Source organism: Oncorhynchus nerka, linkage group LG24 (assembly GCF_034236695.1).
Source record: "Oncorhynchus nerka isolate Pitt River linkage group LG24, Oner_Uvic_2.0, whole genome shotgun sequence".
Classification (NCBI taxonomy): domain Eukaryota; kingdom Metazoa; phylum Chordata; class Actinopteri; order Salmoniformes; family Salmonidae; genus Oncorhynchus; species Oncorhynchus nerka.
The window spans coordinates 29,452,089-29,475,647 of record NC_088419.1 but is presented as its reverse complement, the minus strand read 5'-3'; the positions used below and the strand labels follow the sequence as shown (position 1 = coordinate 29,475,647).

Below are 23,559 nucleotides of genomic sequence, written 5' to 3'. Positions count from 1 at the left end.
TCCTACCTATCTCTCTGATTTGGTCCTGCCGTACATACCTACACGTACGCTACGGTCACAAGACGCAGGCCTCCTAATTGTCCCTAGAATTTCTAAGCAAACAGCTGGAGGCAGGGCTTTCTCCTATAGAGCTCCATTTTTTTTGGAACGGCCTGCCTACCCATGTCAGAGACGCAAACTCGGTCTCAACCTTTAAGTCTTTACTGAAGACTCATCTCTTCAGTGGGTCATATGATTGAGTGTAGTCTGGCCCAGGAGTGGGAAGGTGAACGGAAAGGCTCTGGAGCAACGAACCACCCTTGCTGTCTCTGCCTGGCCGGTTCCCCTCTTTCCACTGGGATTCTCTGCCTCTAACCCTATTACAGGGGCTGAGTCACTGGCTTACTGGGGCTCTCTCATGCCGTCCCTGCAGGGGGTGCGTCACCTGAGTGGGTTGATTCACTGTTGTGGTCATCCTGTCTGGGTTGGCGCCCCCCTTGGGTTGTGCCGTGGCGGAGATCTTTGTGGGCTATACTCAGCCTTGTCTCAGGATGGTAAGTTGGTGGTTGAAGATATCCCTCTAGTGGTGTGGGGGCTGTGGCAAAGTGGGTGGGGTTATATCCTTCCTGTTTGGCCCTGTCCGGGGTGTCCTCGGATGGGGCCACAGTGTCTCCTGACCCCTCCTGTCTCAGCCTCCAGTATTTATGCTGCAGTAGTTTGTGTCGGGGGGCTATGGTCAGTTTGTTATATCTGGAGTACTTCTCCTGTCCTATTCGGTGTCCTGTGTGAATCTAAGTGTGCGTTCTCTAATTCTCTCCTTCTTTCTTTCTCTCTCTCGGAGGACCTGAGCCCTAGGACCATGCCCCAGGACTACCTGACATGATGACTCCTTGCTGTCCCCAGTCCACCTGGCCATGCTGCTGCTCCAGTTTCAACTGTTCTGCCTTACTATTATTTGACCATGCTGGTCATTTATGAACATTTGAACATCTTGGCCATGTTCTGTTATAATCTCCACCTGGCACAGCCAGAAGAGGACTGGCCACCCCACATATGCTCTCTCTAATTCTCTCTTTCTTTCTCTCTCTCGGAGGACCTGAGCCCTAGGACCGTGCCCCAGGACTACCTGACATGATGACTCCTTGCTGTCCCCAGTCCACCTGACTGTGCTGCTGCTCCAGTTTCAACTGTTCTGCCTTATTATTATTCGACCATGCTGGTCATTTATGAACATTTGAACATCTTGGCCATGTTCTGTTATAATCTCCACCCGGCACAGCCAGAAGAGGACTGGCCACCCCACATAGCCTGGTTCCTCTCTAGGTTTCTTCCTAAGTTTTGGCCTTTCTAGGGAGTTTTTCCTAGCCACCGTGCTTCTACACCTGCATTTCTTGCTGTTTGGGGTTTTATGCTGGGTTTCTGTACAGCACTTTGAGATATCAGCTGATGTACGAAGGGCTATATAAATAAATTTGATTTGATTTGGTAAGATGTGTCTCTCTCTGCAGAGTGCCTCATTCAAGTTAGTCATGTCCACACAGATCCTTATGTCCCCATTGGCTTTTGGGACCACTACCATCCCTGCACACCAGTCTGTGGGACTCTCTATTTTAGACACCGCCCCAATTTCTTCCATCCTCCCCATCTCTTCCTTTACTCTGGCCAATAAAGGGATAGGCACAAGGCGGAGGGTAGTAAGGGCATAGGGGACAGCATCCTCTTTCAGGCAGATTTTGTAGTCACCTTCTATCCTTCCTAGACCAGAAAACACTTTTGGGAATTTATTTTTGAAAACCTCACCTGGTTCCTCCAGTTTGCTCACTCTCTCAAAGAGTTGCAATGCTTCAATTGCTGGCAGCCCCAGCAACGGTCTGGCCAGAGAGTCAATGACGAAGTCAGGCTGGATGGCACTTTTGTCTTTACTCTCCAGATTAATCACCAACTGCCCTACCACTGGTAATACCTTATTACTGGGCCCGTACAGTTTGTTTGTAGAGAGCAAAGGGCCATCTCTACTATAGCTGTACAGCCTAGTTGGGATAGCTGTCACTGCTGCCCCAATGTCTAGTTTAAATGACACAACCTCCCCATTGATTGTAATGTCTGAATGCCAGCCTCATTGTTTTCATTTACTTCTCCCAGAAAGATGCTGTCCTGCTGTACCTCCTCTGAGACCTCATGCATTTGCTTTAATCGACAGACAGCGGAAAAGTGTCCTCTCCTGTGACATTTCATGCATTCTGCATCCCTTGCTGGGCAATCTTTCCATCTGTGGAAAGGGGATTTCCCACATTTGCGAAAAGCACTTGAACTAGCTACTGGTGCTGTCTGTGATTGTTTTCTCCATGTCTGTCTCTGTTCTCTGTTCCCCTGTTTTTTTAGCTAGGTATGAAAATGCATTTATTTCCTCACTCTCTTCGCTCTGCAAGGAGCTGCTGTCGCGCAGTATCGTCTGCTGTCTTTTTACTGTCTCACTCTGCCTAACCAGGTTCACAGCTTTGGACAAGGTAAGCTGAGAATCCAACTGTAACTTTTCAGAAAGTGATACACAGTGGGGAGAACAAGATACACTGCCGATTTTGCAGGTTTTCCTACTTACAAAGCATGTAGAGGTCTGTAATTTTTATCATAGGTACACTTCTACGTTGAGACACGTAATCTAAAACAAGAATCCAGAAAGTCACATTTTATGATTTTTAAGTAATTCATTTGCATTTTATTGCAATACATAAGTATTTGATACATCAGAAAAGCAGAACTTAATATTTGGTTCAGAAACCTTTGTTTGCAATTACAGAGATCATACGTTTCCTGTAGTTCTTGACCAGGTTTGCACACACTGCATCAGGGATTTTGGCCCACTCCTCCATACCGACCTTCTCCAGATCCTTCAGGTTTCGGGGCTGTTGCTGGGCAATACGGACTTTCAGCTCCCTCCAAAGATGTTCTATTGGGTTCAGGTCTGGAGACTGGCTAGGCCATTCCAGGACCTTGAGATGCTTCTTACGGAGCCACTCCTTAGTTGCCCTGGCTGTGTGTTTTGGGTCGTTGTCATGCTGGAAGACCCAGGCACGACCCATCTTCAATGCTCTTACTGAGGGAAGAAGGTTGTTGGCCAAGATCTCGCGATACATGGCCACATCCATCCTCCCCTCAATACGGTGCAGTCGTCCAGTCCCCTTTGCAGAAAAGCATTCCCAAAGAATGATGTTTCCACCTCCATGCTTCATGGTTGGGATGGTGTTCTTGGGGTTGTACTCATCCTTCTTCTTCCTCCAAACACGGCGAGTGGAGTTAAGACCAAAAAGCTCTATTTCTGTCTCAACAGACCACATGACCTTCTCCCATTCCTCCTCTGGATCATCCAGATGGTCATTGGCAAACTTCAGATGGGCCTGGACATGCGCTGGCTTGAGCAGGGGGACCTTGCGTGCGCTGCATGATTTTAATACATGACGGCGTAGTGTGTTACTAATGGTTTTCTTTGAGACTGTGGTCCCAGCCCTCTTCAGGTCATTGACCAGGTCCTGCCGTGTAGTTCTGGGCTGATCCCTCACCTTCCTCATGATCATTGATGCCCCATGAGGAGAGATCTTGCATGGAGCCCCAGCCCGAGGGTGATTGACAGTCATCTTGAACTTCTTCCATTTTCTAATAATTGCGGCAACAGTTGTTGCCTTCTCACCAAGCTGCTTGCCTATTGTCCTGTAGCCCATCCCAGCATTGTGCAGGTCTACAATTTTATACCTGATGTACTTCCACAGCTGTCTGGTCTTGGCCATTGTGGAGAGGTTGGAGTCTGTTTGATTGTGTGTGTGGACAGGTGTCTTTTATACAGGTAATGAGTTCAAACAGGTTCAGTTAATACAAGTAATGAGTGGAGAACAGGAGGTCTTCTTAAAGAAAAACTAACAGGTCTGTGAGAGACGGAATTCTTACTGGTTGGTAGATTATCAAATACTTATGTCATGCAATAAAATGCAAATTAATTACTTAATCATACAATGTGATTTTCTGGATTTTTGTTTTAGATTCCGTCTCTCACAGTTGAAGTGTACCTATGATAAAAATTACAGACCTCTACATGCTTTGTAGGTAGGAAAACCTGCAAAATCGGCAGTGTATCAAATACTTGTTCTCCCTACTGTATTTCTTATTCCCACTACAATCTGATACCGGATCAGCTCTTCCCTGAGCTCGCCAAACTGACAAGGTTCTGCTAGTTTGTGAACAGCTGTGATAAAACTGTCTGTGGTTTCACCCTGCTCCTGTTTGCGCATATTAAACCTAGCTCTCTCAAGTACAATGTTGTGTCTCCTTACAAAATGCGGTTCAAAACCGTCTTTAACGGCACTGTAGTTAAGTTTCTCTTCCTCGGTCAACGTTGAAGCATTTAATATATCCTCGGCTTCATCACCCATAGAGTAGATCAGTGTATTAACTTGAAATGCCTCATTTTTTCACGTTAAAGCTTGATGCTACCCTGTACCTTTACATTGAAAATTCTCAGAGGGACTAATGCGAAATTTGTCAGCACTAGCCACTGGCCTGTCCGTGTTTGCGCCAGAGCCAGTTGAACTTGGAGTCGCAAACCCTGAAATCCTGCCAGCTTCTTCCTCTTGCAACATGTTGCTTAGCAGTAACTTATTACTTGCTCGTTAGCTAGCAAAATAATGATATGCGCTAATTTATCTCCAACACTGTGCCCTCCCTGCTTTGAAACCGCCTGAATGTATGATTTACTTGGTAAGTCCTTCACCTTTATGTGATTATTAAAACCAACCATGTAGTATTATCTAAAATAAGGACGCACGACAACGAGGTTCTAGCTCCAGCATGTTTACTAACCTAACCCTTGCATGTCATACCTAGGTACGGATACCCCCAAGGGACATACAACCTTCACACTTACAGGATATATACGGGGTAAGAGGAATGTAAAATGAAGCTGCTATATAATCATGTAAATACCAAATACTGTCAAGTTTACAACAGTGCCATAGACTCATTTTCCGGCCGTGTCATGAAAAGGTGTACACACAGTGCCCCATCAGAAACTAGCTATGTTTTCTAGTGGATATGATCACATGCAACTTCAAATGCAGCTCGTACAAGGTAACAAACATGTAATAAGATGGTTACCTAGAAGCTAGCAAGCCAGCGAGGCAAGGTAAAATATCACAAATAGAGCTAGAAAAACCAGAAGAATAATATACTTGTTAAATGTATCTATAGCCATCAGTCTTGTGTGTTTTCATGGTCATCACTCACTCACTGTTAAGTTTGTCAAGGTCCAGAAATCAGTGTTAGATATCCTGCTACAGAGCTATTTGGTGCCGGGATGCAGGTGCATCACTCGGGTGTTCTACCACCCAAAGAACATCCAGACAACTTGACACAACTGTGGGAAGCATTGGAGTCAACATGGGCCAGCATCCCTGTGGAACACTTCCAACACCTTGTAGAGTCCATGCCTCAACAAATTGTTCCTAATGTTTGGTATACTCAGTGTATAATTACATTTTGTTACTTTGTATTTACTAAGTATTTGGTACTTTCTTGCTTGGTTCCTAGTAAGTATGTTTGGGACTAAATATTTCTAATGTATTTACTTTTTGCTACTGGGCTGGGCTGGGCTGTAAAATGAAACCAGCTCTCCCAGTAACTGTACCGAACGGTTGGGAAGGAGAGGTGCTGCATGGGAAACCTACCAGGGTTTTATGTTCTCTGTAATCACCTCCCACTGGATTCATTATGGGAGACAATTTTGAGACAGCCTCTCTTTCTTCTGCTGCTACATCAGCACCCATTCTCTTCCTGGAAATATTATCTGCACCTGCTGGGGAAAAAAAGCTGACTGACATATTTTAGTAATGGCTTTTCAATGTGAAAAATCCCACTGGTGTGCCACACTGTAATGTAGCTAAACCCCAGCAACAAGGATAACAGGCCAATAACATATTTTTAATACCATGCACATATCCCTCACAGCACAAAGTGATTCTGCTGTGATTTCAAGAGAATAAGTTCTACCAGAGCAGAGAAGAATTGCAGTGTTTACAGCCCTCTCCACAATCTCTCCATCAATCAATCTTCTACAATCTCTCTATCCCATTCTGGGCAGTGAGGAGCTCACCATGAACTGAGATGACCCCTAGGCTAAATCATAAAAATAAGAAGGTTATTATGTTGAGGTGGACTAGCCTAATGGGCAGGATTGGCTCTGTTATATAAGACACTAACTTCCTGATTGACCTCCTCCTCCCTGTGTTTTGGCCCAGTCCTTTCATCTGTACATGTCCTCCCTCGATCGCCTCCTGATTCCATTAATTACTACTGAGTAGCAGAGGGAGATAAGAAAAAATTGCTGACACATGCAGATATAGTTGGCTAAGAGACCAAAAGGATCCCTAGTTCATTATTATTCTGCTCCAGGTTTCTCAGAAAGTCTGGTTTCTGAAAGAATTTTCTAAATGAAATATCCGCTCATGATACAGGCAGTACAAGGAAGAGATGTGTGATGTTGTTACAGGTGGGGCAAAGCAGGTATTATTGATCTAAGTCTGTATGAATATTAATCAAGACCAATAACAGACATCATCATCATCATACAAAATGTATCTTGGGAGTAATGATACTGTCATTAATCATTTATGGTGACAGTCATGATTGGTATAAATCAATTCCTTCATCGCTGATGAATATTTAATAGAATTGTAAGAAGCTAATATGCTGTTCCAACAGAGGTTATCTAACTGTATCGAATCACTCTAAATGAATTGAATCCATGTCAATCATCTGTGAATGTACGGATGCATCTATAAAAGTATTAGTAGCATGGCTAACATTGAATTATTTTACCTTTTCGTTTGTGTTCAAAAGGTGCAATTCTCATACTTTAGAGACGGCAGAGACACTCTATAATTATACTCCATCCAGAAAAAACTTGGCCTCAGAACTGGAGCTCAGTGTATTGACTGGAGAATTGGTCCAACTACATCTAAAACCAGATTAAATAATCTGAGATGCTGTGATCTAGATACCCTGACCCAATGGCTTTTGGAGAGGAGCCACGCTATTAATGGGAATTCTAGCAAATTGGACAAACATTCAGGGGTTGAACAAACTGCAAACCCAAACTGGCTTTGTCATTTTGTTGTATCCTTGGTGCCACACTGAGCCTTTTGCTGGGAGAGAACTGAAATGTAGCTAAACGTGTTTTCTAAAATAACTGGACTCCCTAGAATATATGACATTTCTTGTTGTTTTGTGTCTGCTCTTCTACAATCTCTCACAACATGGTGAGATACCCTGGTCATAAGTGTGTCCCTGTTGTGGGTTTTTCATGGTAAAAGTGATTTTAGTGGAAGGAAAACTTGTTTAATAATGCACATTTTCAAGACACCATTGCGTTATTAGTTATATTTTATGCGTGGCCATGAAGACTTCCTAAATACTGTGCTTCCCAGTCCTGAGCCTCCTTAGTTTAACTGTTGCGTTCTACTGCATTATGTAGTCGTGTTAAATCAGTAATAAGCCTGTTAGATTAATGTGATGCTGCATGTTCCAAATCAATATGACAAGCTCAGTGTTTCCTCCAGTATGTTTGGGCTGAGGTTTTGGCACTATAAGAACTAGAGGAACTCTCAACATCCTTTAAGCTCATGCGTCTCTCAAATTTGCAGACCTAAATGAATGACTAAAAAGTTGCATTCTTACCCTCTTAAATTGAAGCAGAAGTGTAGCGAGGCTTACTGACTTACCACTGAACTGTTTGTGCTAAAATTCAACTATAGGGGTTATCATCAGTATTATTCTGAATCCGTGGAAGAATTGAAGTGTGATCCAGAATACTCCTCCATAGGAGTTCCTTCTTGCTAAAATTGACCAAATATACAATGAAGGAAGTGTCCTGGCATACCCTTGAACAATCAGAGAGCGTTTTCCGGGTAGTTAAACACACTCTCTGTGCCAGTCGACACTTTATCATCAAGCTCATTAAATGCCATTTATTCAGCTTTTTTATGTTTCTATCATTAAAATGAACTATCCAGGGGAACATTTCAGAGAATTAATGCAGATTTTTACTGAAATTAAAGACAACAATGTATGAAAGGAAGTTGTAGGGGGTGGGAGATGCAAAAGTAGGGTTTCTAGGGGGAAATATCTAACATTTTAATCATACTGACAGGATCAGGATGGTATCATTACCGCCTGGTAACCTCGCTTGAGGCAAGATGAGCTGTCATCTTGGTATATGGAAATATTCCACCTATCTAACTAGCAACCGTAAGCAGTACGAACCGAGCCATCCTGGAGACACACCGCTGGTTGAGTAATCAACTGGTGGGTCTACATTAAAATATCCCCTTATCTAAGAAGCAACCATGAGGCATAGTACTGGCAAGTACATTCATTGCTATTTAGAAGTCAGCTTCCCCACTAAGGTATAACACAGTAAAACCCGATAATGCATTAGTAGGCTAAATAAGATAAGTACTTATTAATCCCCCAAAGGGGAAATTGATTGCACCAACCATTACATCCATCACAATAAATACACAATAAAAGCACACAAGGACACACAGACACTGTAAGGGTTTTCTGGTGAAAGAGAAGCGGACCAAAACGCAGCGTGGTGGTTATTCATGTTTCTTTAATTTAAGACACTATACATGAATAAACTAACAAAAACAATAAATGTGAGAACTCAAAACAGCCCTATCTGGTGCAAAATACAAAGACAGGAACAATCACCCACAAACACACAGTGCAACCCAGGCTACCTAAATATGGTTCCCAATCAGAGACAATGACTAACACCTGCCTCTGATTGAGAACCATATCAGGCCAAACACAGAAACAGACCAACTAGACACACAACATAGAATGCCCACTCAGATCACACCCTGACCAAACAAACATAGAAACATACAAAGCAAACTATGGTCAGGGTGTGACAGACACTAAAAGCAGCACATTCTCAATGAATGTATGTTTGTGTTGAAAGCCACATAGCATGTGGGTAAAGGATCTGAGAAAACATTCGTTTTGCACCTGGGTAAAATGAATGTGTCTGCCATCATACCGCGATGTTCCAAGCCATTACATGCATCACAATTAAAAGGGTATGTCACAACTTCTGCCGAAGTCGGTTCCTCTCCTTGTTCGGGCAGTGTTCGGTGGTCGACGTCACCAGTCTTCTAGCAATCACCGATCCATTTTTCATATTCCATTTGTTTTGTCTTGTTTTCACACTCACCTGGTTTCAATTCTCTAATTACATGTTGTATATTTTCCCTCTGTTTCCCCCATGTCCTTGTCGGGAAATATTTATTGTAATTTATTGTGCTATGCGTTACTGGTGCGCTATGGGTTTTGTACCAATGTGTTTGTTGTTTTATATGCTGTTAGTTTTATATATTAAACTGCTCCGGCTATTCACCAAGTTCTGCTCTCCTGTGTTTGACTTCCCTGCCACCAGTTACGCACCCCTTACAGGGTAGCTAGTGTTGGCCTCTATGTCACCACAACTTCACCGTGAGCTCTTGGCTATAGCAATAATAGCAGCCATGCCATAACGACTGTTTTAAAAATATACATATTTAACCTTTATTTAACCAGGTAGGCCAGTTGAGAACAAGTTCTCATTTACAACTGCGACCTGGCCAAGATAAAGCAAAGCAGTGTGACAAAAACATCAACACAGAGTTACACATGGGATAAACAAACATACAGTCAATAACACAATAGAAAATCTGTATACAGTGTGTGCAAATTAAGTAAGGAGGTAAGGCAATAAATAGGCCATAGTGGCAAAGTAATTACAATTTAGCAATTAACACTGGAGTGGTAGATGTGCAGATGAGGATGTGCAAGTATGAATACTGGTGTGCAAAAGAGCATAAAAAAACTAAAACAAATATGGGAATGAGGTAGGTAGTTGGTTGGATTGGCTATTTACAGATGGGTAGTGTACAGCTGCTCTGACAGCCGATGCTTGATGCTAGTGAGGGAGATATAAGTCTCCAACTTCAGTGATTTTTGCAAATCGTTCCAGTCATTGGCAGCAGAAAACTGTAAGGAAAGGCGGCCAAAGTAGGTGTTGGCTTTGGGGATGACCAGTGAAATATACCTGCTGGAGCCCGTGCTATGGATGGGTGCTGCTATGTTGACCAGTGAGCTGCAATAAGGTGGGGCTTTACCGAGCAAAGACTTATAGATGACCTGGAGCCAGTGGGTTTGGCGAAGAATATGTAGCGAGGACCAGCCAACGAGAGCATACAGGTCGCAATGGTGGGTAGTATATGGGGCTTTGGTGACAAAATGGATGGCACTGTGATGGACTGCATTCAATTTGCTGAGCAGAGTGTTGGAGGCTATTTTGTAAATGACATCGCCGAAGTCAAGGATCGGCAGGATAGTCAGTTTTATGAGGGTATGTTTGGCAGCATGATTGAAGGAGGCTTTGTTGCGAAATTAGGAAGCCGATTCTAGATTTAACTTTGGATTGGAGATGCTTAACGTGAGTCTGGAAGGAGAGTTTACAGTCTAGCCAAATGCCTAGGTATTTAAAGTTGTCCACATATTCTAAGTCAGAACCGTCCAGAGTAGTGATGCTGGGCGGGCAAGCAGGTGCGGGCAGCGATCGATTGAAAAGCATGCATTTAGTTTTACTTGCGTTTAAGAGCAGTTGGAGGCCACGGAAGGAGAGGTGTATGGCATTGAAGCTCGTCTGGAGGTTAGTTAACACAGTGTCCAAGGAGGGGCCAGAAGTATACAGAATGGTGTCGTCTGCGTAGAGGTGGATCAGAGAATCACCAGCAGTAAGAGCAACATCATTGATGTATACAGAAACGAGAGTCGGCCCGAGAATTGAACCCTGTGGCACACCCATAGAGACTGTCAGAGGTCCAGACAACAGGCCCTCTGATTTGACACACTGAACTCTATCAGAGAAGTAGTTGATAAACCAGACGAGGCAATCATTTGAGAAACCAGGGCTGTCGAGTCTGCCAATAAGAATGTTGTGATTGACAGAGTCGAAAGCCTTGGCCAGGTCGATGAATACGGCTGCACAGTAATGTCTCTTATCGATGGCGGTTATGATGTCCTTTAGAACCTTGAGCATGGCTGAGGTGCACCCATGACCAGCTCTGAAACCAGATTGCATAGCGGAGAAGGTATGGTGGGATTCTAAATGGTCAGTAATCTGTTTGTTAACTTGGCTTTCGAAGACCTTAGAAAGACAGGGTAGGATAGATATAGGTCTGTAGCAGTTTGGGTCTTTCGGGCAGACATATGATTAGAACATGGATAATAAATCAGCCTTATCCTACTGCTGCATGTAAGGATGATTACCTGCAGACAAATGGCCTGAAACAGTATGCACTAATAAGACAGCAGATACTCTGATTTGCTCAGAGCAGAAAGCACCAGATTTGTATCTATACAAGCACACTAATCCAGACCAGTCTGCAAATTAAGTTAAATATGTTTCTAGCTTAAACCTTGTAAAGGAATAAGGTTCCAAAGAATAGTCAGAAATCATTTGTACAACATTTAAAGTGTGACTGCTGCGCTGATGGTGTGCCTTGCAGCGGTCTCCTGAGCTGCTCGACAAACAGTGATAGCTACTATCGATATTGATGCTGCACTAAACAAATGGCCGCATAGAGACAGAAATACTGTCGAATCACTGTGCTAAACAACATCTCCTGCTCATGATCAGAAAACATTGCTACTCGCTCACTGTATATCGACACATAGGCCTGTATAGCTAGCTTAGCATAGGCTACTTCCTCCTTGTATGGACAAGAGATTATTCTCCATGATGGGGTGTGTGTTCAGCGAGTGAGTGCACAGACTCTGCCCGAAAGCTGGCATTGGGAACAAACAAAGTATACTCCGACACTAATTCTACTTAGCTAGTTGTATTACCTGACAGTAGAGCAGCAACATGGCTCAATCTATAGCTAAAGGATATATCTCCAGGAGTGATTAGTAAAATGTTTGTCTTAATCTGATGTTGGCTATTTTGAGTACTGTCTGTCTTCTCAGTAGCCTACTTGGTGTGTGATTTTCTGACTGCTCATAACTTGCAACTGATTGTTGACACATCAACCAGTATTAAGGGGCAGATATATTTGTGACTGTTGTTGTTTGGCAATCAGTAGCTGTATTGGAAGGGAGTGGTTTCTTCTCTACTAGGCAATCAGCAATTAGTACGAGGAGGTGTGCCCTTCAGCTCTGCTAGGCAATTAGCAATTAATGTTAGTACTTCAGCATCCCCTGTTTTCTCAATGGCAGCTGTAAGCAACGGTCGTGTCAGCGGCGGTCTCGTCGCCAAAACAAAGACGGTTCTGCCGAGTTGTTCTAGGAAGGAAATAGAGAAGGCGGCACTCTCTCACTTGAGTATTTTACCTAGTTATTTTCAGATTCTCATTTTGTTAACTATGTGTGTGTTTTCTATACCTGTTAGCTCCTCTTTCTGTAGGAAATGAATGTGGACTACAGGAAAAGGAGGACCGAGCACACCCCCATTCTCATCAACGGGGCTGTAGTGGAGCAGGTTGAGAGCTTCAAGTTCCTTGGTGTCCACATCACCAACAAACTAACATGGTCCAAGCACACCAAGACAGTTGTGAAGAGGGCACAACAAAACCTAATCCCCTCAGGAGACTGAAAATATTTGGCATGGGTCCTCGGATCCTCAAAGTCCTACAGCTGCACCATGTTTGCATGGTGCCTTGCTCGGCCTCTGACCGCAAGGCACTACAGAGGGAATTGTGTGTACATCACTGGGGCCAAGCTTCCTGCCATCGAGGACCTCTATACCAGGCTGTGTCAGAGGAAGGCCCACAAAATTGTCAGACTCCAGCCACCCTATTCACAGACTGTTCTCTCTGCTAAGGCAGGACAAGCGGTACCGGAGCACCAAGTCCAGGTCCTAGATGCTTTTTTCTTTAAACAGTTTCTACCCCCAAGCCATAAGACTCCTGAACACCTAATCAAATGGCTACCCAGACTCTTTGCATTAGGCTGTTACTAGAGGCTGTTCGCCTACTAATCTCACTGCACCACTGCAAAGTTTTCATCCCCCTTGGCGTTTTTCCTACTTTGTTGCATTACAACCTGTAATTTAAATGGATTTTTATTTGGATTTCATGTAATGGACATACACAAAATAGTCCAAATGTGTGAAGTGAAATGGAAAAAAAAAAATGAAAAGGTGATGCGTGCATATGTATTCACCCCTTTGCTAAGACGTCCCTAAATAAGATCACACAGGTGGACTTTATTATAGTGTCATATGATCTCTCTCTGTGTGTGTGTGTGTGTGTGTGTGTGTGTGTGTGTGTGTGTGTATATATATACATACACCTGTTCTGAAAGGCCTCAGAGTCTGCAACACCATTAAGCAAGGGGCACCACCAAGCAAGCGGCACCATGAAGACCAAGGAGCTCTCCAAACAGGTCAGGGACAAAGTTGTGGAGAAGTACAGATCAGGGTTGGGTTATAAAAAAATATATAAAATTTGAACATCCCACAGAGCACCATTAAATCCATTATAAAAAAAATGGAAAGAATATGTGACCACAACAAACCTGCCACCCACCAAAACTCACAGACCAGGCAAGGAGGTCATTAATCAGAGGCAACAAAGAGGCCAAAGATAACCCTGAAGGAGCTGCAAAGCTCCACAGCGGAGATTGGGGTATCGGTCCATAGGACCACTTTAAGCCGTACACTCCACAGAGCGGGGATTTACAGAAGAGTGTAAATAAATAAGAAAACACGTTTGGTGTTTGCCTAAAGGCATGTGGAAGACTCCCCAAACATATGGAAGAAGGTACTCTGGTCAGATGAGACTAAAATTGAGCCTTTTGGCTATGTCTGGCACAAACGCTATGTCTGGCGCAAACCCAACACCTCTCATCACCCCGAGAACACCATCCCCACAGTGAAGCATGCTGTGGGGATGTTTTTCATTGGCAGGGACTGGGAAACTGGTCAGAATTGAAGAAATTATGGATAGCCCTAAGCATACTCTAAGCATACTGCTAAAGCAACACTAGTGGTTTAAGGGGAAACATTTAAATGTATTGGAATGGCCTAGTTAAAGCCCAGACCTCAATCCAATTGAGAATCTGTAGAATGACTTAAAGATTGCTGTACATCAGCGGAACCCATCCAGCTAGAGCAGTTTTGCCTTGAAGAATGGGCAACAATCCCAGTGGCTAGATGTGCCAAGCTTATAGAGCCATAACCCAAGAGACTTGCAGCTGTAGTTGCTGCAAAAGTTGGCTCTACAAAGTATTGACTTTCTGGGGGTGAATAGCTATTCACGCTCAAGTTTTCAGTTTTTTTGTCTTATTTCTTGTTTGTTTTACAATAAGCAATATTTTGCATCTTCAAAGTGGTAGGCATGTTGTGTAAATCAAATGATACAACTCCCCCCAAAAATCTATTTTAATTCCAGGTTGTAAGGCAACACAATTGGAAAAATGCCAAGGGCGGTGAGTACTTTGGCAAGCCACTGTATCACTCTTACAGCCCTAGGAAACTATTTTCCACCTCTTTAATCCTTCACCCCCTCACCCTCCCTCCTCCCTCTCTGTGGACAACTTTGTTAACCACTTTGAAAAGAAGGTTGATGACATTCGCTCCTCATTCAGCCTTTTTGAGTCTTTTGTTCCCACTCACACACAACTACCCTACGCCTTGACCTCTTTCTCCTCTCTCTCCAGATGACATCCTGCGGCTAGTGAGGTCCAGCCACGCAACAACCTGCCTACTCGACCCCATCCCCTCCTCCCTCCTCCAGACCATCTCTGTAGACCTTTTCCCATTCCTCACTTCCCTCATCAACTCATACCTGACCACAGGCGGCATCCCCTCTGACTTCAAAATGGCCAGAGACTCTCTTCTCCACAAGAAACACTCGACCCCTCTGACGCTTAACTATGTTTGAAACCCAGTCTCATCTCTGCTTGCCCGCTTGGTTGTCGGCCCACCACCTCAAGCTCAACCTTGACAAGACAGAGATGCTCTTCCTCTGGGGGAAGGCCTGCCTTCTCCAAGACCTCCCCATCATGATTGACAACTCCATGGTGTCACCCTCCCAGAGTGCAAATAACCTTGGTGTGTTCTTTGCAAACATCAAAGCAGTGACTCGCTCCTGCAGGTACATGCTCCACAAAAATATGTTGTATTGTCACATACAGCAGATACGTGCAATGAAATGTGTTGTTTTACAGGGTCACCCATAGTAGTACAGCGCCCCTGGAGCAAAGTAGGATTACCTCACACAGGAAGCGGCGCAGGTCCTAATCCAGGCACTTGTCATCTCCCGTCTAGACTACTGTAATCTGCTATTGGCTGGGCTCCCTGCTTGTGCCATCAAACCCCTGCAACTTATCCAGAAGTTCTCCCATGTCACCCCGCACACTCTACTGGCTTCCAGTCAAAGCTCACATCCACTACAAGACCATGGTACTTTCCTACAGAACAGCAAGAGGAACCGCCCCTCCCTACCTTCAGGCTATGCTCAAACTCTACATCGCAACTCGGGTACTGCATTCTGCCACCTCTTGTGTCTTGGTCCTCCCACTGCCCTCCCACAGGACAGCTCCCGCTCAGCCTAGTCAAAGCTCTTCTCTGTCCTGTTACCCCAATGGTGGAACGAGCTTCCCCTGAAGCTAGGTCAGTCCTTGCTCATCTCCCAAAAACATCTGAAACTCTACCTCTTCAAAGAGTCTTTAATAATCGCACAGCACCCCCCCCCCCTCGTATAAGAGCGTCTGCTAAATGACTAAAATGTCAAATGTAATGCTTGACGCTCGCAAACAATGACATCCCAACAGCAGCCAAACATTGTAACATGAGCATATTAAACGACGAGGGCGAGGTTCAAACACAGCTAGCGAGCATTCGCAAAGAACATTTCATATCAGAAAACATCAGCATAGCGAGTACAGGTAGTTACAGCAGCGGCAAAATAAGCAAATGCATACTAGCGGCAGGGTGTGTGAGCAGAGCCAGTCATCTTAAATAGACCGCCAAACAAGGTAGGTACTAGAAACTAGCGTTTAATTGTTGCAATCTCAGCTGTTGCGTCAGCTGAGGTGGGCACTCAGGTTACCATTGTCAACTGGCTTCGCTCTATTTATCAACCATGTCTTTCTACAGCTATCTCCTTTCGGTGATCTGTTTTCCCATTTAGTTTTTGCCACACAATTTAGAATTACAATGGCTGATTCAATTTGCAACCTCCACACATCAACCCAAATTGAATTAACTTGTTTATCTCACTTTCTGAGTTTTGAGTCGCCTCCCCAACCCTGTCAGCTGTCCCTGGCCTGATACATCATGATGTGTGTGGGAATGTAAGAGTGGGTTGTAAAGTCTCAGACAACAGATATTACAACATAGACCATGGGCTGTTGTCTGCAGCCCAATTCTATTTACAGTAGAGGGGGCCTCTATGCAATCTTGTATTCCATACTGTTTGTACTATAATTTCAAACCTTTATCACACTGTTTTGAAGTCAAACATGTTTCCTCAATTGAATTGACAGATTTATTTGACTTAATATCGTAATAGTTTTGTATTTCCCATCCCTTCAACAACGATTTCCCAATGCATGTTTACATTTATGGGAGGTAATTGAAGGAAGACAGCCAGCTTGCTATGCGGGAGATGCATAAAGAAGCAAACTAACCATGAGTAAAAAGGTGGGGCCTGTGGTTTGGATTGTGCAGGTAAGGTGAGTGAGTGTCATCAGACAGCTTCTGGCTCCAGACTAGTGGGGTTTTCCAACTGTCCATTCCAACACCATCTGATGGTTCACTCTATCAGCACTGTGAGATCATGGACAACCAGGATTCAGACATTTGGAGCTAATTGATGACATTTATCCTTTCTTCTATATGCTGTGTGTCACTGACCATAATTGATTTGTTTTGAAGAGTAATTTTCTATACCAATATAGGTGATCCAAAAATACTTTGATGTACAATATAATTCATTGATTTAGAGCTGTAGAAAGCTAGTTACATAATAGCCTATTTTCACCGCATACTATAGGCCTGCCATAACTATACCCCCTACCTTATGTTGTTGCTGCTACAATGGAAAGCCAGCCATGTGAAAGGTAAGACAGGTTAGCATTTGCGACAGAACTGTGCCATGGTGGAAGTCCTGCCTAGATGCTCAGGTCTGCCTCAGCAGCCTGTCTGACTGGCTCTGGAATGTGGAGGTGTAACGATGACTTCTATGGAAGCTTACTCAGCTGTAACAATCTGATGAGGGATTCCTTATTCCTTCTCAGGTGGTGATGGGAGTTTACTGTCACTTTGCAAGTAAAAAGGATGCTTTAACCTACTTTCCCTCTTTGAAGCAGCACTTCTCTACACAAAAATGGCTGGAGCAGAAAATAGCTGCATTTTCTGAACTTATGAATCATTTCGCAGTTGGTATTAAGGCTTGAATAACTCTTGACGTGATGAAATCATGTGTATAAACAAGATCTACTGAACCTCAGTAACTGTGAGAGATGACATGCTGTTCATTGCACAATGGACTTTATTTCAAAATGTATGTACAGTATGAAATCAATTAGACTACAAACTTAGTAAATGCTGTTTTAGGATTGTACAGGTACACTGGCAGCACATATTTTTCACTCAATGGAAACAATAAGATCTATTCATTGTGCTTTAGATTAGGAGATTCACTCATTACAACCTACAGAGACAAGCTCGGAAGCATAGCCAAATCCTCAAAGATATCAAACTAATAAGCATGGAATGATTCCATATCTGTGAAAATAATACAATTGCCCTATATACATATTGAGTTAGGGAAAAAAGCTCATGTTAAGATGATAGGTTTATCAGCATAGGATATCACTGTAAAGAAGTGCTAGAAATGAATTTCAGTTAATATAAAATATGCAAGAATAAAAAATAAAGCAGAAGCAGTATTAGTGAGGGATTTACAGTAGCATGTTTCTCAGCGCACTTCGGTAATAGCAGGTTTAACGAACGTGTAAATTGTGTTTGGGGTTGATGGAAAGTATAATATTTCAATGACAGAAAGCTCAGGGCAAGCTATTACATATCCCCTTCAGCTCTTCTTTCTCTTTGGCTTGTACAGCTAAACTCAGCTAAAAAAAAAGAAACATCCCTATTTCAAGTCCCTGTCTTTCAAAGATAATTTGAAAAAAATCAAAATACCTTCACAGATCTTCATTGTAAAGGGTTTAAAAAACGTTTCCCATGCTTGTTCTATGAACCATAAACAATTAATTAAACATGCACCTGTGGCACGGTGATTAAGACACTAACAGCAGACCACGTGTAACAACACCTGCACAGGATCAGTACATCCGAACATCACACCTGCAGGACAGGTACAGGATGGCAACAACAACTGCCCGAGTTACACCAGGAACGCACAATCCCTCCATCAGTGCTCATACTGTACACAATAGGCTGAGAGAGGCTGGACTGAGGGATTGTAGGCCTGTTGTAAAGGCAGATCCTCACCAGACATCCCCGGCAACAACGTCGCCTATGGGCACAAACCCACCGTTGCTGGACCAGACAGGACTGGCAGAAAGTGTTCTTCACTGACGAGTTGTGGTTTTGTCTCACCAGGGGTGATGGTCGGATTTGCGTTTATTTGTCGAAGGAATGAGCCTTACACCGAGGCCTGTACTCTGGAGCGGGATTTAATTGGAAGTAGAGGGTCCGTCATGGTCTGGGGCGGTGTGTCACAGCATCACCGGACTGAGCTTGTTGTCATTGCAGGCAATCTCAACGCTGTGTGTTACAGGGAAGACACCCTCCTCCCTCACGTGGTGCCCTTCCTGCAGGCTCATCCTGACATGACCCTCCAGCATGACAATGCCACCAGCCATGCTGCCTGTTCTGTGCGTGATTTCCTGCAATACAGGAATGTCAGTGTTCTGCCATGGCCAGCGAAGAGCCCGGATCTCAATCCCATTGAGCACGTCTGGGACCTGTTGGATCGGAGGGTGAGGCCTAGGGCCATTACCCACAGAAATGTTTGCGAACTTGCAGGTGTCTTGGTGGAAGAGTAGGGTAACATCTCACAGCAAGAACTGGCAAATCTGGTGCAGTCCATGAGGAGGAGAAAGCACTGCAGTACTTAATGCAGCTGGTGGCCACACCAGATACTGACTGTTACTTTTGATTTTGACCCCCCCTTTGTTCAGTGACACATTATTCCATTTCTGTTAGTCACATGTCTGTGGAACTTGTTCAGTTTATGTCTCAGTTGTTGAATCTTGTTATGTTCATACCTATATTTACACGTTACGTTTGCTGAAAATAAACAGGACATTTATTGCTGAGTTTATACTAACTTTCGCTTATGGTTGTACAGTAAAAGCTAATTGTACAGTTGTCAGTTATCGGGCCATGGCTGCCTAGATGTTGGCATGTCATTCTGTGGCTGGACCTAGGCTAGGGTTGCAAAATAATGGATAACTGTGCTGTCGTTGGACCATGGCTAAGTATTAAGTGTTGTATAACAGGTGTAAATCGCTCTGGATTAGAGTATCTGCAAAATATGTCAAATGTAAAAATATAACGTGGCTGATGCAGGATGCTGGTGTGGAGGAAAGATTGGTGTGGCTTTAGTCTAGGTCTGGTAGCACAGAGTAAAGGTTGGTTTGGCTCTAGTCTAGGTCTGGTAGCACAGAGTAAAGGTTGGTTTGGCTCTAGTCTAGGTCTGGTAGCACAGAGTAAAGGTTGGTTTGGCTCTAGTCTAGGTCTGGTAGCACATAGTAAAGGTTGGTTTGGCTCTAGTCTAGGTCTGGTAGCACAGAGTAAAGATTGGTGTGGCTCTAGTCTAGGTCTGGTAGCACAGAGTAAAGGTTGGTTTGGCTCTAGTCTAGGTCTGGTAGCACAGAGTAAAGATTGGTGTGGCTCTAGTCTAGGTCTGGTAGCACAGAGTAAAGGTTGGTTTGGCTCTAGTCTAGGCCCGACAGCGTAGGTTCTGGTCTTTGAGGCTGCTGAGGGATTTGTTGCGGTACTCTGTCGGGGCAACACACCTCAGGGACTCCAGAGGGGAAAGGTTGGCCTTTGTCTGGGACACCCAGCGCACCAGGCCATTGATGTTGCAGTCACATGTCCAGGGGTTGTCATGGAGATACACCTCCCTCAGGCCTGGAGGGAGGTAGAGGACAATCAGCTTATGCTCATTGTGACACTTTTTTAAATAAAATAAATGTATATGACTTTTTATGAACAAATGGTCAAACATGAAGTACACATATGACACATATAGTCCACAAATGCATTTGAAAAAACACCTAGAAAAGTTTGTTGTACATTATTCATCTCTTACCAGACAGCTGGGTGAAAATGTTTCCATCCATGTTTTTGAAACGGTTTCCACTGAGGGCCAGCTGGGAGAGCTTCGGTGTATGTCTAAACAGGTCCTGGGGCAGCCTCTCCAGCTCGTTGTTCCTCAGGTAGAGCTCCTGAAGGTTGGACAGGCCCTCCAGAGTGGCTGAGGTCAAAGTGGACAGCAGGTTGTTATCCAGCACCAGCATCTCCAGGGAGGCCAGAGGCTTGAAAGCACCAGCCGAGATGCTCTTCAGACTGTTGTTGTCCAGGTTGAGGAACAGCAGCTCTGTCAAGCCCAGAAAGCCTTTGGGGGAGATCCTCTCGATGCGGTTGAGGGCCAGGTCCAGGACCTTTAGGGCGATCAGAGGCTTGAAGGCGTTGGAAGGAAGGGCAATTAGAGAGTTGAGGGGCAGGTCCAGTTCTGAAAGGTTCCTCATGCCTGTGAACATGTCTGGTTTGACACTGGAGATCTGGTTCTGGCCCAGCATGAGGAAGCGGAGGTTGATGAGATCCTGGAAGCCTTTCACAGGGAGTTTGTTGATCTGATTCCCATACAGGTTGAGCAGCATCAGCCTCTGGGCTCCAGAGAAGGCCTGGGGGTGTATTGATTTGATGGCATTGCGTTCCAAGTTGATGCTTTCGATCTTGGGGATGGGTTTCAGGACGTTTGCTGGGAGGTCGACTATTCCGTTCTCGCCTGGGACAAGGACCACAGAAACAGCATGAGAAATCAATACCATTGGAAGATGCTAACACTAGCCTCTTTCTTGTGGTTATGTCAATAAAATAACATATTGATTTGGAGCCAAATAGCTGGCACATACTAAAGTGGGACGGTGGTTTTCCCACAATTGCAAACATTAAGTGGACTCACCCATCTTTAGGATCCAGGAATCAGGGGGCAGGTTGGAGGGAAATGTCCTCATCCCCTTCTTGTGGCAGTTGACCTCTGACCTTTCAGGGCTGGTTTTCTTGGTGCATTTACAGACATCAGGACAGCTCTCTACAGCTTCTGCCACCCAGAACACCAGCACTGCTAAACAGGCTACCAGCTGCATGCCTACTACACCCACAGGGAATAGAAAAAGTATTCAGCACTTGCAGACTGATTAAGTTTGACAATTTGGTTTGTGTTGGAAGGACGATTAGAAATTCAATTTAAGATAATCCTATTTAAATTATATGAGCGTATTAAGAATTAACATCTTGCAGACATGCTCCAAAAAAATATAGACAAGTGCAGGGTGAAAGGCTGCAGAGCTAGAGTTTATGCTATTAGACTGATCAATATTTTCTTATCAGCATTTACCTGAACATTTGGTGAGACTTGTCGTCGCATAAACCTCTTCTTTAAACTGTCTACTTTGTTTTGCCTCTCAAAGCGAGGGAGTCAGATTTTCTTAAGCTGCCTGTTCTGCTGTCGTGTAACTTCCTGTTAGTCAGAGTGAATTAGCCCAGCCGTCTGCCCAGCACCTACAGCAGCCAGCCTGCAAAACTACCAGCACAGCACCACTGCAATGTCACAGTCCCTGGAGAAAAATGCCATCCTCAGATTATGGATCAAAGCCACCTCACAGAAACGGAGAAACCTCTGCCAAGTTAACTCTTCCATGCCCCAGAGGAGTGCATGGGGGTGTGTGAGAAATAAGACAACTCAGTCAGTATGTGCCAGTATGTGTGTGTGTGTGTGTGTGTGTGTGTATTTGTGTGTTTGTTTGTGCCAGGAGAAGTGATATACAAACTACTCACAGATTGATGTCATGGAGTCTCAAAGACAGAGAGAGAGGATGGTGGGCACCTCAGAAGGCATGGCTCCCAGCCACCCTGACAGCCAACGTCATGGAGATTATACTGAGGTTCTGTGACTCACGAGGAGCCCAGCCGCACACAGACGGCCCGAAAGGAAGTCACGCTCGCAACTGTAATTCCTTATGAGGGGAAAGGAAGAATCACACATGTCACTCTCTGTTACACAGGGCCAAGTGCTGAGAAAGGGAGGGGGAGAGTAGAGAGAGCGAGAGAGAGATACGGAAAGGCCAAGCTCCCCGGTAGTGATAAGGGATTACAGAAACACATGTTGAGAATAGCTGCAGATTGACACGTCTGCTGAGTGAGACAATTTTATTGTATGCTAAAGATTAAAAGCTATTTTCAAGCCTAGCCAACAGCAAGACAATATGCAAGCCATCTGGAGCAACGTAATTATGGTGTTCTGACTGAAGGCTCAGAGGAGCAGCCACACCAGTCAGCTCCTCTTCACTGGAGGGGAGAGAGAAGCCCAGCTAACACACACTGAGTTTTGAGGAACACACAAAAACTTCTACAGCAATATGATATAATTTACAAACTCTACTCAACTCAATGTGGTGGGCTGGGCATTCACTTGGCATGGCTTGGCTGATATCATTCCAATATTATTGCCAATTTACAGCCAATTGATCATATGCTGTTTCTATCGAGTGGCCCGCCTCAGTTTCTAGTGCATACTGACAGGAGGAAGATCATAAAAGCCATGTGTAAGGTCTTGTAAAAGAATAGATGTGAGAAGTCTCTATTGAACACGAGAGCTAGCTGTCTTTACATCCAATCGATTGAGTGGCATTGATTTATCTCAAATTTCTACAGTATGTTACTCTTCAGTTAGCTCCATCATAAAGTACCCTGACTGTCTTTCTACTGCACTGCACAGCTGTAGGCTCTAATGCACACCTAATGATGCCTTCCATTTGGATACACCCTCACTTCAAACATCTCCAAAAATGATTGTTCTTCAATCATTTTCACAATATCAAAGCTGGCCATTCTTACAACATTCTTCTTTGTCATCTTGCTTCTGACCTTGTCACAGTGGCCTAAAGGTTCTGTCCAGTTTTACTTTGTAAAATAATGATTTATGTTTTATTATAGATTGCACAAACCCCCCTTTGCATCTCCAAGGTAACGCCATCCTTCACACTAGTTTTGACAGATGTACTCTGCTCTCTTACAAACTACAGTGAAAAGCAATTTGTCACACAATGCATTCCATAATAAAGAACATTGTCTCAGCAACATACTCCAAACCCCTCCTCACTGTCAAACGCTTCATTTTATTTCACCTGACAAAGGAGTCTGACAAAGACTATGAGGCCATTGGACTGTTATTCTCACCATTTGCATGAAATATGTATTTCATCTACATCCTGCAGATGCAAAAC

General features: G+C 44.1%; 1 protein-coding gene and 1 long non-coding RNA gene across 3 annotated transcripts in view; one reads left to right on the top strand and one right to left on the bottom strand.

Annotated features, from left to right (window-relative positions):
- The window catches only part of LOC115107810 (uncharacterized), a 30,257-nt gene extending 28,789 nt beyond the window's left edge, over window positions 1-1,468 (top strand). Inside the window, exon 4 of the long non-coding RNA XR_003860269.2 lies at window positions 821-1,468. This is a non-coding gene — a long non-coding RNA (uncharacterized LOC115107810). The remainder of the gene's footprint in view (window positions 1-820) is intronic.
- Window positions 1,469-17,549: 16,081 nt separating this feature from the next.
- Window positions 17,550-22,431, bottom strand: LOC115107314 (insulin-like growth factor-binding protein complex acid labile subunit). 2 transcript variants are annotated; one of them, XM_029630712.2, is made up of 5 exons: window positions 22,112-22,430; window positions 21,672-21,891; window positions 21,237-21,425; window positions 20,361-21,059; window positions 17,550-20,179 (listed from the first exon to the last, which is right to left on the bottom strand). In XM_029630712.2, exons 3-5 carry the CDS (start codon window positions 21,418-21,420, stop codon window positions 19,989-19,991), a joined length of 1,074 nt encoding a protein of 357 aa, XP_029486572.1. In that variant the 5' UTR covers window positions 21,421-21,425; window positions 21,672-21,891; window positions 22,112-22,430; the 3' UTR covers window positions 17,550-19,988. The 2 variants fall into 2 exon arrangements, with proteins under 2 accessions (XP_029486572.1, XP_029486571.1); XM_029630711.2 differs by lacking the exon at window positions 21,672-21,891 and having other exon boundaries at window positions 22,112-22,431.
- Window positions 22,432-23,559: the final 1,128 nt, after the last annotated feature.